The sequence below is a fragment of the Bacillus rossius genome (genome assembly GCF_032445375.1).
Source record: "Bacillus rossius redtenbacheri isolate Brsri chromosome 4 unlocalized genomic scaffold, Brsri_v3 Brsri_v3_scf4_2, whole genome shotgun sequence".
In the NCBI taxonomy this organism is placed as follows: domain Eukaryota; kingdom Metazoa; phylum Arthropoda; class Insecta; order Phasmatodea; family Bacillidae; genus Bacillus; species Bacillus rossius.
The window spans coordinates 27,264,596-27,278,361 of record NW_026962011.1 but is presented as its reverse complement, the minus strand read 5'-3'; the positions used below and the strand labels follow the sequence as shown (position 1 = coordinate 27,278,361).

General features: G+C 41.8%; 1 protein-coding gene across 1 annotated transcript; it reads left to right on the top strand.

Annotated features, from left to right (window-relative positions):
- Positions 1-1,674: 1,674 nt before the first annotated feature.
- On the top strand, positions 1,675-12,782 carry LOC134542268 (ribonuclease H2 subunit A). Its single transcript, XM_063386388.1, has 6 exons — positions 1,675-2,232; positions 3,001-3,203; positions 5,520-5,642; positions 8,732-8,918; positions 10,018-10,141; positions 12,503-12,782. The coding sequence occupies exons 1-6, from the start codon at positions 2,067-2,069 to the stop codon at positions 12,618-12,620; spliced, it is 921 nt and encodes a 306-aa protein (XP_063242458.1). The 5' UTR covers positions 1,675-2,066; the 3' UTR covers positions 12,621-12,782.
- Positions 12,783-13,766: the final 984 nt, after the last annotated feature.

The window sequence follows — 13,766 nt, the reverse complement described above, 5'->3', positions numbered from 1 at the left end:
TTGAGCCCCTTAGCCCACCCCTTAGGATCCGCTACTGAACATAAGGGACAGATGTCGGTAACATACTGTTTTGAATTTAGATATCATGGAAAATGTTAAAAACAAAGTGCATTTTCTGTGACAAAGTTTTGTGATTTGTTTGAATTATACACAAGGGCTTGACGCCGTCCCCGCTGCCTGATTGGAATTTACGTGAATTAGAAATGTTTTGATTAATTTTGATCTCAAGGGCGGGGTTCCTGGCCTCGTGGCTGCAGGCAGGGATGCGTCGGCAAAGGGCTCCCCGGGCTGTTATGGCCTCCCAGGACGCCGTATTAGTAAAAACACACACGTAATTTTAACTGGTTTATTCCGTCGCACACGTTACACTTGACACGCTCACGCGACTGGCCGCTTCATCGTCGACCTATGCTCCACCTACACCACCCTATCTTGGCGGTACTCGTTACGGGCGCTCAGTGGCCCGGCGGCTAGTACATTAAGTGGGGTAGTTACCTGGCGAGAGGTGAGATGAATGCGAGAGGTGAGATGAATGCTCAGGTGAGCGGCAAGCCTGGTTCTGCGCCCGAGAGAGTCTGGGCGGGGCGTGATATGAAGTACGCTTACGGCGGGTTACACAAAGTTACTAACACAGAAACAATACACTAAAGTCACGAGGGCTAGTCCTGGGTTCGGACCAAGTCCGGGTGTCCCACACAGGTGGTTACACAATGGCGGCTACTCCGCGTGGTGGCGAGGGCCACGTTATGCTGGGCGCGGGCACGGTGGAATCCGGCGGGATATCACGTCCGTGACCGTCGCACAACCCAGTTGATGACTCGTCCGTAAACTTATTCTCGCGTTTTGCGCAGTGCCGCCCCGCGTGGGCGATGAAATAATTCCCCGTGGGGACTTTGATAGCGTGAGGCGCAGGCGCCACAGTGGGTCGCCTATTTAACTTACGTATCACAAGAAAGGCTCGGTGGCGAGCCTCACATTATATTTAAAGACCGTACGAAATCTCATACGGCCGGTTAGGGCCGACCGGGAAGCTGTTGAAACGGTTTGACTATAATGACCTATTGGAGTTAATGATGAATTGGCGCGAGAGGTGAGTGCTTCCCGTGCGCGGGGCTGCCGGCCCTCGCGAGTCACCGATGACGACTGACTACCCTCCCTGGCCACCAGGGCCAGGGAGGGGGGAAATTCCGCGGGAAACTGCGGAGCGCGGGAAGATGATTTCGGCCAGTTTTGTGAATGATACCAGTTTACAAAATGATTATTGAATTAACATTAATTATTAGCTATTGTACAAGTATTAGTTTTTGTTTGTTTTATCGAATGCATGAACAAATTATTTAGTCGCGCAGTGCCATACCCGGCCGGGCGCTTTGCACACGTAGGAGGCCGTGACTGACGTCACGCCGTTCGAAGCACTGCACTACATTGCACGCACGGGCGCGTTCGAGGCACGGCACTGATCAGGTGTTGAGGACACATAACGGCCTGTGCTCTCAGAGGGAGCACTGACGGCGGCGTCAGGCTATAGTAACACTAGACCATGGTGGCTATCACTTAAATAGTGTCACCATACACAGACAAACATAATAAATAGCGCATGCCTACAGAAAATTAAAACACAATGTGGGTTTCGCGCTTTTGAGTATGTTAGCGCCAAAGCTGCTAGTTTCCTCGTTGTCGCTCTATGGCTGTGCTAGTAGGTTTACATGTCACTCCGAGACTTAAAGCATATTAATATCACAAAGCTAATTTAATTTCTGAGAACGTCTTATGGTATATATATTTTTATAGAAAAAATAATCTAAATTATTTAGTGCTGTTTCTATATTTGTATATTTAAATTTTATATTTTTTTCTTGCTAATTTTATTTATTGTAAATTTGAGATTGGTGTAGGAAGGAAGCCATTATTTGCGCGCCATACACAACAATTATTCGATTAATTGCTAGACTGCCGTCACAGAATAAATAAGTCCTTATTTATTCTGTGCTGCCGTGGTGTCTAATTTTGAGGTGAATGTGTGGTTCTACCTGGAAGGTCCAGCATTCCCATCATTCCAGTTTAAAATGGACGCGAGTGCATTCACAGTGGGTTCTGTGTCGCAACTGACTACTGAGTTTACGCGACGAAACAACGCGGAGAGTGTGACGCTGCAGTCGAGTGTGCCTGCCGCTTGCCTGAGCGAGCCGTGCGTGTTGGGGGTGGACGAGGCGGGCCGCGGGCCAGTGCTGGGTGAGTGGCTGCCTTCATTTAGCTTATTACCTACCTGGGTTCAACTGCCTGTGCATTTATCCTGACTGCAATGTGAAATACAATAATATACACAGTGCATAAAAACTCACCGTTTGCGGAGTTGTTATTAGTGTTTACCATTGCTCATGGAAACACTTAACATTCGTCGAGCCAATTGTACGTTGCAACATTAATTCAATGAAATATTACAGTAAATAAGGAATAGCGCAGAAATTCACAAAACTGCTTTGCAAAATTACTAAAAAAAAAAAAACCTTCAGCTTACCATTCCACTAACTCATATAAATAGGTATATTAAGTATAAAAAATATTCTTTGGGAATCACAGTAAGTATTAGATGTAGAATTGAAAATTAACTCAAATGTTTAATGAAGATACATTAATTATCGCTTATATGACTGACCTGACCTAATCGACCATTTTATTTATTACGCATTCACGAACGCACTGCAAAATACCAAAAATGGGCTTCGGTCAAATGGCTGTACAGGTGTTGTATTGCAAAATTAAAAAAATTCGGTAGCTCCTAAAGTATTTGGAATTTCTTACCTCCGCCGGTTGATTTGAAAAGAGGAAGTGAAAGAGCATAGAATAAAAGTATTTTCGGATTTTTAGCATTTTTTTTTCCGCATATACCGCTACTCTACATATTTACCAAAATAAGCTTTTATTTAGTATACATGGTTGTGTAAAGCACACAGGTAGGATCTAGGTGAGGGTGTGGCTAGCAGAGAGAGGTTGTTGCAGGGCCGATGGTGTACGGGGTGTGCTACTGCGTGGCAGGGCGCGTGGGTGTGCTGTCTGAGTTGGGCTGCGCAGACTCCAAGAGTCTGACAGAGGAGAAGCGGGAGCAGATATTCGAGCAGCTGTGCGCGCAGACAGACTGTGTGGGCTGGGCCGTGGAAGCCATTGCCCCCACCACCATCTGCAACAGCATGCTTCGCAGGCAGGTGTCATGTCCTCCGTCCCACACAGACACCTCGCTCCGGCCCCTTCCTGTGGTGCCGGGGTGGGGAGTGCTGTTCGTTACCCGCCTGCCTGACGTACTCGAACCAGCTCATCTTGACTATATACGAGCAGTATAGCCAAGTTACCGCCGGGAAGAGTGGCGGAAACTATTCTGTCGTAGGCACGAGACAGGAGGCAGATGCACATAGTACGGACTGTGATGAAATGATGCAGTATATTTTAATATGCAGTGGAAACTTGACTTGTTTTGTGCACAGTCAAATGTCCATGTGCTCTGTCCACAGACTTGCTCCTAGAGTATAATCTGCTTTGACATGGAGTGCTTGCCTAGTTAAAGATACACTCCCACAACATGTAAACAAACCCTGCATATGATTTATTAATTGAAACTGTAGCCATGTGGAATATAGAGGTTCCTTCATCTATAGGCCTACAATAGCTCTTAGTTGCAGAGATAAAGGTTTCCGTAAAATAACTTCATACTAGATAATCATTGTTTAAAACAGTTACATACGAAATTGTGCACTGTGGAATAGGGTTCTATTCACAGTTGTGTTTTGTTTAATATCTGGTTTCTCTCGGACTGGCTTGTCTCACAAGTCAAGGAAACTGTGTGGTGGAGGCTTTTCATGCTTAAAGAGTTATAATTTGTATTACAATTTTATACACCTATCCTTCACTTAGCACAACTAATTCGTTCCTAAAAATGCTAGTGTTATTCGAAATCGCGTATTCTGAAACATTTTAGTTTCCATAAATAGCAAGGCTATTTTATTTAATGTGTTCCAAAATTTAGCAGGAATATACTTTACGTATGTAATATAAATGTGTTGAATAACACTCAACTATAAATATATCACACCATTTATCTTTATATGCCTCTCATCATAGTTTGTATGATAAATATGACACTGTGTAATGGGATATACCTGGTTATGTACTTTATCGTCAGTCGGCTGGCTGACTTGTCCGCCTGGGTGTGACCAACTCACATCGCGTACGTTTCCAAACCATCCTCTACTGACAATGAAACCGATATTACTGTCAGGATAGATATAATTTAATTTTTCAAAAATTAAAGTGCTTATTTGTGTATCACCACCTGGTTCACACCAATCCTGTCAAGCCAATTTTTTTTTTCCATTGCAAAATTCATTTAACAACCTTTTCCACGTGAATCATCTGTTCATTTCTGATCCGGTTTCTAATGTCTAATATATTCCTGCCAGTACAAACAACGGCATCAGACTTATATATGGTAAGAGTCCTTATTTCGTACGATTGTGCGCACAGTTGACTTGCTTAAAACTAAAGTGCAACCAACATAAGCGTGGCCTTCACGACAATCTGCACGCCGTAATACTTCTAGTTTTGTCTCAAACACTTGAACACAATGCATTATGAGTGATCAAGCACGTACATTTACCAGCAGCTGAATGAGCAGACGTTGCATTTTTTTGAGTGAATTCCCTGCCACTGGCTACACTGAGTTCACGGCCCGGTCTGTGGCCAGGCGACAACGCTACTGCACGGCGGCATACGTGCGGACGTAAAAAACATTTGGTCCTTTACACTCCATAGCAGCAATTTAACTTGCCACAGCTGATGTTTGTACTATAGCCGATAGCGTAGACAGACCTGCACGCGATTCTCTTTCCCCCTCTTGTTTGGCTAAATGTATCCCACAGCACATGTTTACAGAAGTTGAAACATACTTTGTGGCGTCGTGCTCAATTTTTTTTTTCCTGCCGAGATTTCGTGCTAACTGAAGTTTACAGGCGTGCTATTTGAGACTGGGGTAGTAAAATGAAAATCACGCTAAATGAATTCGCACAATCTGAAGCTGTGCTAAGTGAGGGATAGGTGTACTGAAAATTAAGGTGTATTGTGCCTGATACTGTCTTACATTCATCATGATCATACATTGAAGGATATCTATTTCACAAAATTTTAAATTATCATTTTTGTGTCAAATTATCTTACATTTGAGATCTCCTTACATTCTATATTAAATCATGTTCTAAGTTATTTTGAAAATTGACTTCTCAAGTCATCAGAATATTTCATAAATAATATTTGTTAATTTTTATATGTAAATAAATATACTATATTTATATTTATAAAAAATTCAATATAATGACGGTTCCCACACTTCATGTCTAAGTGATACAATTAATTTAGTTGGTTTCATGACACACTTGTGTTTTGTAAACCCCTCAGCCGTGAGGACTACCGTTTGGTAGGACTGTGGCAGGAGTGTATCAGCCGTGCATGATGGAGCTGAGTGTTGCAGGCAGAAGTGCTCGCTGAATCAGGTGGCACAGGACTCGACAGTGGCGCTGGTGAGGCGTGTTCTGTGTGCGGGTGTCAACCTCACAGACGTGTTTGTGGACACGGTGGGACCCGCGGACAAATACCAGGTGACAGCACGCGCTGCTCCTTCTCCAGTTAGGCCGTTGGTGTGCTGTTGCCAAGTTTAAAACTGATGCAATCAATTACAAATGTTTCTTTTACCACATTTTATGGCAAACATAAATTTTTATTTGCTCTTTAGAATAAACATAAGTGCACTCAAGCTACACTTTAGTTGTAATTTACATGGTTTACAATAAATATCACCAATAGTTTATATTTTTACAGCAGTAGTAGCTGTCACGTCAGCTCGTGTTGCAACCTGGGTGCTGTTCCATTTTAAATAACTGTTGCTTTGACTTGAAAAATGTGTTTGTCCTCCACACATGTGCTGTTATGTTTCTTAGGTCTTGGACTATTTCCTTTACGTTAGAAACCAAGTTCATGAATTTGTGGGTTGCCAGAATCACCTGATTTTACAGCAATCACATGTAGAGGTTGATACGCTACACTCTAGCATTAACAGACTAGAAGTACTTAAAATATTGACATCATCTACCACTACATAAGACTTAGGTCTCTGGAACATATGTACATATTGTTCGGTGACTCTCCTTGATTTACGCCCAGTAGCTGTGTTCTGTACTTTACTAATTATATCTCCTATTGCAGCAGGGCATAGTCTGTGGTTATAGGTTTGGCGATCCAGTTGAAAAACTCTGTTGATGATGAGCTGTGCGACGTCTAGGCAGTAGTTGTCTAGCGGCCCTCCACACTCGGTGTGTGTGGTGTCGGTAGTCAGCATCAACAACCTCACTATCTCAGTCGTCTTCACGAAACTTTACAGCACCCTGACTGTCCAGCGGTTGTTACTGCTAAACCAGACACCCACTATTCAAACCCAACTTAAATATTCTCAAAACCGAAAATGTCTACAAAACTATTGAACTCCTTACATATGTGAGCCAGATTTAAAAAACCAAACAACTTGTCAAATAGTGCTAGAATTTATTAAGCAAAAAAAAATAATTAAGGCTGCTGCTTGCAAAAAGATCATTTTGAATTTATAGCTACCACAAAAAAAAAATGTACAAAGAAAAATAATCCTCTAAAATTGTTATGATCATATAGCTGGACCCACACACAGCGACCTGAATTAAAATTTTACCACTTTACCCTTTACCAGTTTGGCTTTGCTTCACTTCGCAATGGCACTTGCTATCTGTCGCAGCGCTGACTGACATATTACACATATATATATATGTCACAGGGGTTTCCCCGCCTTTTCTTTGTTAACCCGGCGCTTTAGCCTAAAGGCCCTAACGCCCCGGGGCCCCCACGGGTGTGGTTGCGGATCACGCCGCATACGCAACCAGGAAGGGCGATAGAGCGTTTGCTATACACAGGGGCTGAGGAACCCATCCCAGCATATGTACCACCTCGGCCCCCTACCCCACTCGGCTAACCAGAAAGTTGGATGCTCCCTTAGCCCTTCGGAGTTGTCATCACTTCTAGCGCCTGCCCCAATCTCCCGCCTCACACTGGGACTCCTCAAACCACCCAGCGAACCCGCGGTCCGGTGGAGGCCTATCCAACCTCTCCCGGCTACCCAGGCCGGTAACCGGAGCTGTCTCCGTCGCTCACTGCGTCAGCATGTCTCAGGGCTAGGGAACCCTCGTGCTTGCCCCTAAAGCACACGGGGCACCACCGCCTAGTGCGAGGCCGACACCAATTGTGGTCCTGGGCCAACAAAGGAAACCTCAGCGGGAAACCTATTCCACAAACAGGACCACCCCGCACCACTACCAATTTCGATGACGTCTGGTCCGCCATCTCGAACTGATTGGGAGAGTGGAGGACCTAGAAGTTATCATGGTCTCTCCCCCGACCTGAGGCAATAGCCCAGGTTTACAGGCCTTGGCCCCGGGCACCCCCTCGCTGACTGACACATGACAGTCAACACTCTCGTTACTGCCTGCTACCTGACCAGCTAGGCCTCGCTTCACTTCGCAGTGGCACTTACTGTGTCGCAGCGCTGACTGACACGTGACAGTCAACACTCCCGTTACCGCCTCTTACCTAACCAGCTAGGCCTCGCTTCACTTCGCAGTGGCACTTGCTGTGTCTCAGCGCAGCGCTGACTGACACGTGACAGTCAACACTCCCGTTACCGCCTGTTATCTGACCAGCTAGGCCTCGCTTCACTTCGCAGAGGCACTTGCTGTCTCTCACTGCGCAGCGCTGACTGACACGTGACAGTCGTGACACAAACCCATGATAGCAGTGTGACCAAGCCTGTATTATCTCAACTCTGGCCTTTTCCATTTTAATTTTAAAGCTTCCAAAAAATATAAATATTAAGGAAAATAAATTCCCAATTAAATAAAATTTAAAATTATAGCTTTGTAACACTATTGTAGGTCTCATAATAATCTTATTATGATTCAGCTGTTGTTAGATTGAAAAGTTGACTTCATAATTAATAAGCGCATGTTTTAATTTTAACAGTCTACCGAAGCTCGACCTATAATAACCTATAAGGCTTGTTTCCATGTCAGAAATCTTTTATGTTTATTGGGTTGGAGGAGGTAGAAGATACTACTTAATTCCTTTCCTTTCTTCCTTTGTTTCTTTTTTATTTTTTACATCTGAAGATTTTCACTTTCATTAATAATCAACAGGAGCCACAACCGGAAACTGTTGCCTTGATTCGTCACGGGAAAGACTAGAGGCTCTGTTGCAGAACAAAACCAAAATATAATGTTGAATGTGGAAGAAACTACGACTAGTGGATGGTACCATAATTACTTTTTTTCATTAAGTGTCTTATTAATTTTTTTAAGAGCTATTTAAGAAAAGAACATTATTATTCCTGTTTATTAAGATTTTACCATTACGTTCAGTATACAGAAATATTTGTTATACAGCCAGTAAATATTAAATTTTATTTTTGATAAGTGAAAATCAAATATTAAAAAAAATAGGTTTGACAATTGGGTAGGTATTTTTAACAACTCAAGTTCATAATGCGCGGAGTGCTATATGATTCAAGGGTTCTCGGTGAAGAATTAGAAGCTAGGGACTTATTTTATTGTGCTCAACCATCGAAAATATTGGTTGAGAATTGTAATTGTTTGTGCGGTTGCTCTCCTATCAGGCCGTGCTCGCCAAGCTGTTCCCGCGGCTGCGCGTCACGGTGGAGAAGAAGGCGGACGCCAGCTTCCCTGTGGTGAGCGCGGCTAGCATCTGCGCCAAGGTGTCGCGCGACCGAGCGCTCGCGGCCTGGAGCTTCCAGGAGGGCCTGCAGCTGTCCGGTGACGCGTACGGCAGTGGCTACCCCAACGGTGCGTTTCCCTGCCGTCTACGACCGGTGCACTGGCGATGAAGAGGGCGAAAACCATGATGCCGACATAATACATTCAGTTTAGTTATCTCACTTGGTACTGATAAGGTGCTACTGTTCACACTTACCAATACATGATCTACCATGGTATGTTAGTTGAGTTTCGGCATGCTTCCATGCCAAGGTAAAAATAAATAATTGCATGTATAGAAATAGTCATATTTTGTAGTAAACTGTAAAAAAAATTTTGAAATTTTGAAAGACGAAAAAACTCATAAGCTGTTTAGTTTCAATTTTTTTTTTTTTGTGCTTTTTAACTTTGCAGTCATTATATGTGATTAATGTAACTATCTTAGAAAAGCACTTTTAAATTTTGTTAAGTACAGATTTTATTACATGAACTGTTTTATCATGATCTACAAGGAAATGTGCTTCACATCGAGTTCCTTTAGATCTCTGGTATATGAATGTATATTTATTATGTGCTGACGACTTTTGCAATCCTTAAAAAAGAATGAGCTGGGAGTCCGGTATTGTTGATTGGAGAGTGCTACGCTGAACCTTGAGAGGAATAAGGCTAAATGATGGATGTTAACTTTGAGGACTGCATTGTATTGTATTTGATGCTTGTAATCACTATTAATTGTTTTGCCTTGTCAGATTGTCTGTCATATGCTGCCAATGATTTTTATTACTATACGTACATAGTTTAGATATTATTCAGTAATCATTTGTCTTTTGATTTCTCATAGATGTGCTATAGTTTATATTTATTAATAATTACTATTAATAATAACAAATCACTTGGCACCCATCAGTTTTATATATTTATATAGAGAAGCTGTAAAAGTATGAAACAAATGATTTAGAGAGTTCGCTTAACTGCATTTATAGATTTATGAAACAAACTACTGTAGGGTTCCTGCAGACAGGGATGACTCGGAAATTGAAACCGAGGGGGAAACTTGAGTTAAATTGTCAACATGTTGGTTACCCAACTATATCGGTAATCTTCAATCCCGTTGGTTTCTCAACGAGAGGGTTGATTACGGACCCAGTTGATGCGAGACCAGTTGATGGAATGCGTGCGGTGTGCTCAGATCCGGTGACGAAGGCGTTCCTGGTGCAGAACGTGGACCGGGTGTTTGGCTTCCCCCAGCTGGTGCGCTTCAGTTGGTCAACGGCCGGGCGTGTGCTCGAGGAGCGAGCCGCACGCGTCCAGTGGTGAGTGCGACTGCGTCGTGCACATACTTGCCGGCCGCTGAAGACGAGGTTGTGTGCGTTAAGGCCCGTCTACAATAGTCCGAACCTGTGCGTGGTCCGTGTCCTTATCCGGATGTGAGTGACGTCACATTGTCTCACCGAAAACTGCCCTGTCCACAGTTGCGATGTCCGAATGTATTGATTTCTAAAGTTGCTACCAGAGTGTAGTAAATGTGCCAAACCTAATGTTTTTGTTTATTGTTTTGATGCTTTTTAGTTTGAGATTGAACTTTTGAAAGTTGTGGGAGTTCAATTTTATATATTTATTCAGTAAGGCAAAGTGGCAAATGTAAATGCTAAAAAATGAACTCGTATCACAGCAATCGAACAGCACTAATTTAAATGTCGTCTTGTTCATCTTGAATTACACCTTCCATTTCCTTCAGTAACAAAAACAAACACCACGTTTTCAAATGGGAACCGGAAATTCAAATATCTTGAGTGTTCTGTTCTTTTTCTGTGTCCGAAGTACACAGGTTGGGACAAAAAGTTCAAATTGACGAATGTCTTCGGACCAGGTAGGTTCGGACCTTCGCCCATTTGACGCATGACGTCAGAGGGTCACGTGGACCAATCAGCGACGAGTGTCCTTCGGACACAGTTTAGGACATTGCTATTGTAGACGGGCCTTTACTTGGATATCTACTTGTTTTATTAAATAATTGAGTTTTGAGGTCCGCAAGACCTTCTCCGTAGTTTTATATTTCACAATTACTGGAGCTTATTTACTTACGCACAAACTATTTTCTAGTTAAGATTATTGTGTGGGTGCACATTTGTTGTGGAAGGTGTGCATGGTGCAGAGAATTAAAATGCTTTGATTTGGAGGGACACCATACAGTTTGCTAGCTACAATGTTTCTTCGAGGTGATTTGTGCAGTAGAATAAGCATGTATATGGTATGGGTACATACAAAATAGTTACATATTTAAAATTTTGAATAGTCCCCTGGAATTGTAATTTTACTTTAACAAAACTGAAATTAGGTTCAAATTTGATTTTGTGTGATACCCTATTAATTCCAATGCAAGATGAGGCCTACATTTGCCTTTTAATCAGGAAAATATTGTTTTTGGGTCACATATGAGAATTCGATAAAATATTTTTATAACTTCAAAAAAATGTTTATAACTTAACAAGCACTTGCATCGCTAATACTTTAAAGTATAAATTTTCCTGTCCCTTCAAGATGCTTTACATTTAGCAACAGTTCATTATAAAGTACTTTCAATATTAAGTACCAAAACTAAGTTTTTACAGGTACGTTGTAATGAGCCTTCTCTGTATGTTTATTTTGGTAATGCCACAGATATGTGGAGAGACAGCCAGAATGCATTGTCTCTGCAAAAATCAGTTCTTTGGAATAAATGTAGAAGGAACTACATTGCATCTTATTTTCATCTGTTATAGTTAAAATTTCAAGAGATTTGTAAACACAATACACATACTGCAGTTATTTTGTAAAGCAATTAAATTCTTTGTCTCATCTCAAAGTATTTATTTATTGTTTATTTTATTTGTCACTTGCTCACGAACAAATATCCGGGCCCGTGTTATCCAGTTTTAGGATTATCCATGCTTAAATGTAGTTAAGCTTTGTTTGTTATATTTTGAAGCACTCCGGCGTGCTTCTTCGCTTGGCCGTTCTATATTTTCGACCACCCTGTTCCTGTTAGCCCTGTCAGGAAGTTGTTTGGTGATATGTAGCAACTTACGGTAAAAATCAACTTTGATTCTCGTGAAAAAAATGGACTGGCTCGTCTGTCGTATGTTTACTCTTCAGCAAAGGTTAACTCACAGCTGCTCAAGTTAAGATCGTGCACACTAAATAACTAGTGCACACACATTTTCTGGCTAGTATGTTATAGATTTTTCCAGGTGTCCCTTCCCCCAACCAAATGCCAGCCAGTCAAGTGACTTGCCAGGCAGACTGGTGGGTGGTAGATGTGGCATGAACAATATGGTGTGACCCAAATTTTGAGGGGGCCCTTACCGTGAAACAGATTATCTGGACATTGGTAAGCCCCCAATCAACACAGATAATCGAGCTTACTATATTTTCATTGGATGTTTAAGTAGGACCATGTGACCACAAAATCTTACTGATTTAGAGAAAAAGGATATGAAATTAATTACACTGAATATAAAGTGTCAGTGTACTTGTTATTTCGCAACACAGAGCTGAGCCATTAACCAGAAGTGCACGGTACAAGTTGAATAACACCAGACAAGTGCTGTGATGGGTCTTTACAATAGACCTTGGCAAGTTCTGCCACTGTCACCTCGTGCAGCATAACTGAAACAGTCCTGCCACGTCTGCAGGGAGGATGAGGAGGCGGACTGCGCGCCCATCACGGCCTTCTTCCAGCCTCGGGGACCGCGGCAGCGTGCCACCGACTTCCTGCTCAAGAGGAACCTGTCCCGGTCGAGCGCGCTCTGAGACTCCGTCTGCCCCCCCGCTTGGTCCCAGCACCCTCCACGTTCTATCACAACTATATCTGTATTGTATAGTATGGTGATGGTACTAACTCACTTCAGTTATCATGCGACATGACCATTGTCAAAGTGCTCTTCATCAATAAACATTTTACCATTCTTACAATTTTTTTCTTTATGCCACCAATAACTGTTTATATTGGTGTATCTCAACATCATTTTCCAAATGTTTATCCACACTTTGCAGTGCAACTGGCTCGGCAAGGCTTTCCAGTTGCTCTTGCTTGGCATGCATGGAGCTGTCCAGAATCCTCTAGATTCCTTGGCAGATGAGCACTACAGTTAAACTAAAATTTGAGTTTTTAAAACTTGAAGTGTTACATTAACTCTGCCCTATTTGTCACATCCCTGCCAACAGTTGAAATATACCCAATATTGCTTTTAATTATTCAACACTAAAAATATTTGATATTTTATTAGTACAAATGTGTAATTAATAATATTTGCAACTAAGCCTGTTGAGTTTCATTGACATTTATAACCATTAATACTTAACTAAATTAATATTCAAACAATCAAATGTACCTAAATCTCTAATATATTTATATATATATTTTTTAATACACTTTAATTAATATTAATAATCTGTAAATTTCTATGAAACATTCCTTGAAGCTGTTATTTATTTTTACTAGAACTTTGGTGCCATCTAAGATATTGATACCGTGTTATATCGCATAATCGTCGCACATTTTATACTAAAATCAAGTTTGAAAAGTAGGAGTGCGATGTTTATGAGAAAAATATAAAAAAAATGTTAGGTAAAGTTATTCATAAAAACAACCCATTCATGGAAAGTACGTTTATTTAAAAAGTGGAGTATACAAGAACACGTCAAACAATTTAATAAGCCATGCAACAAAAACCTTTCTTCAACTTTAAATAGATAAACAAAATCTGTGACCCGAATGCGAGCCTAAACTAACGCGTAACTATCGTCGTATCACACACAACGAAAGAGTGCGGGCTAACAAATATAATTAACTCGGCACTCGACAGAGAGCGCATGTTGTACGCAATCGGCATGATATAAATAATCGACTACGTGTGCGCTCTCTATACGGGAAGCAACATAACCAAACATGAATAA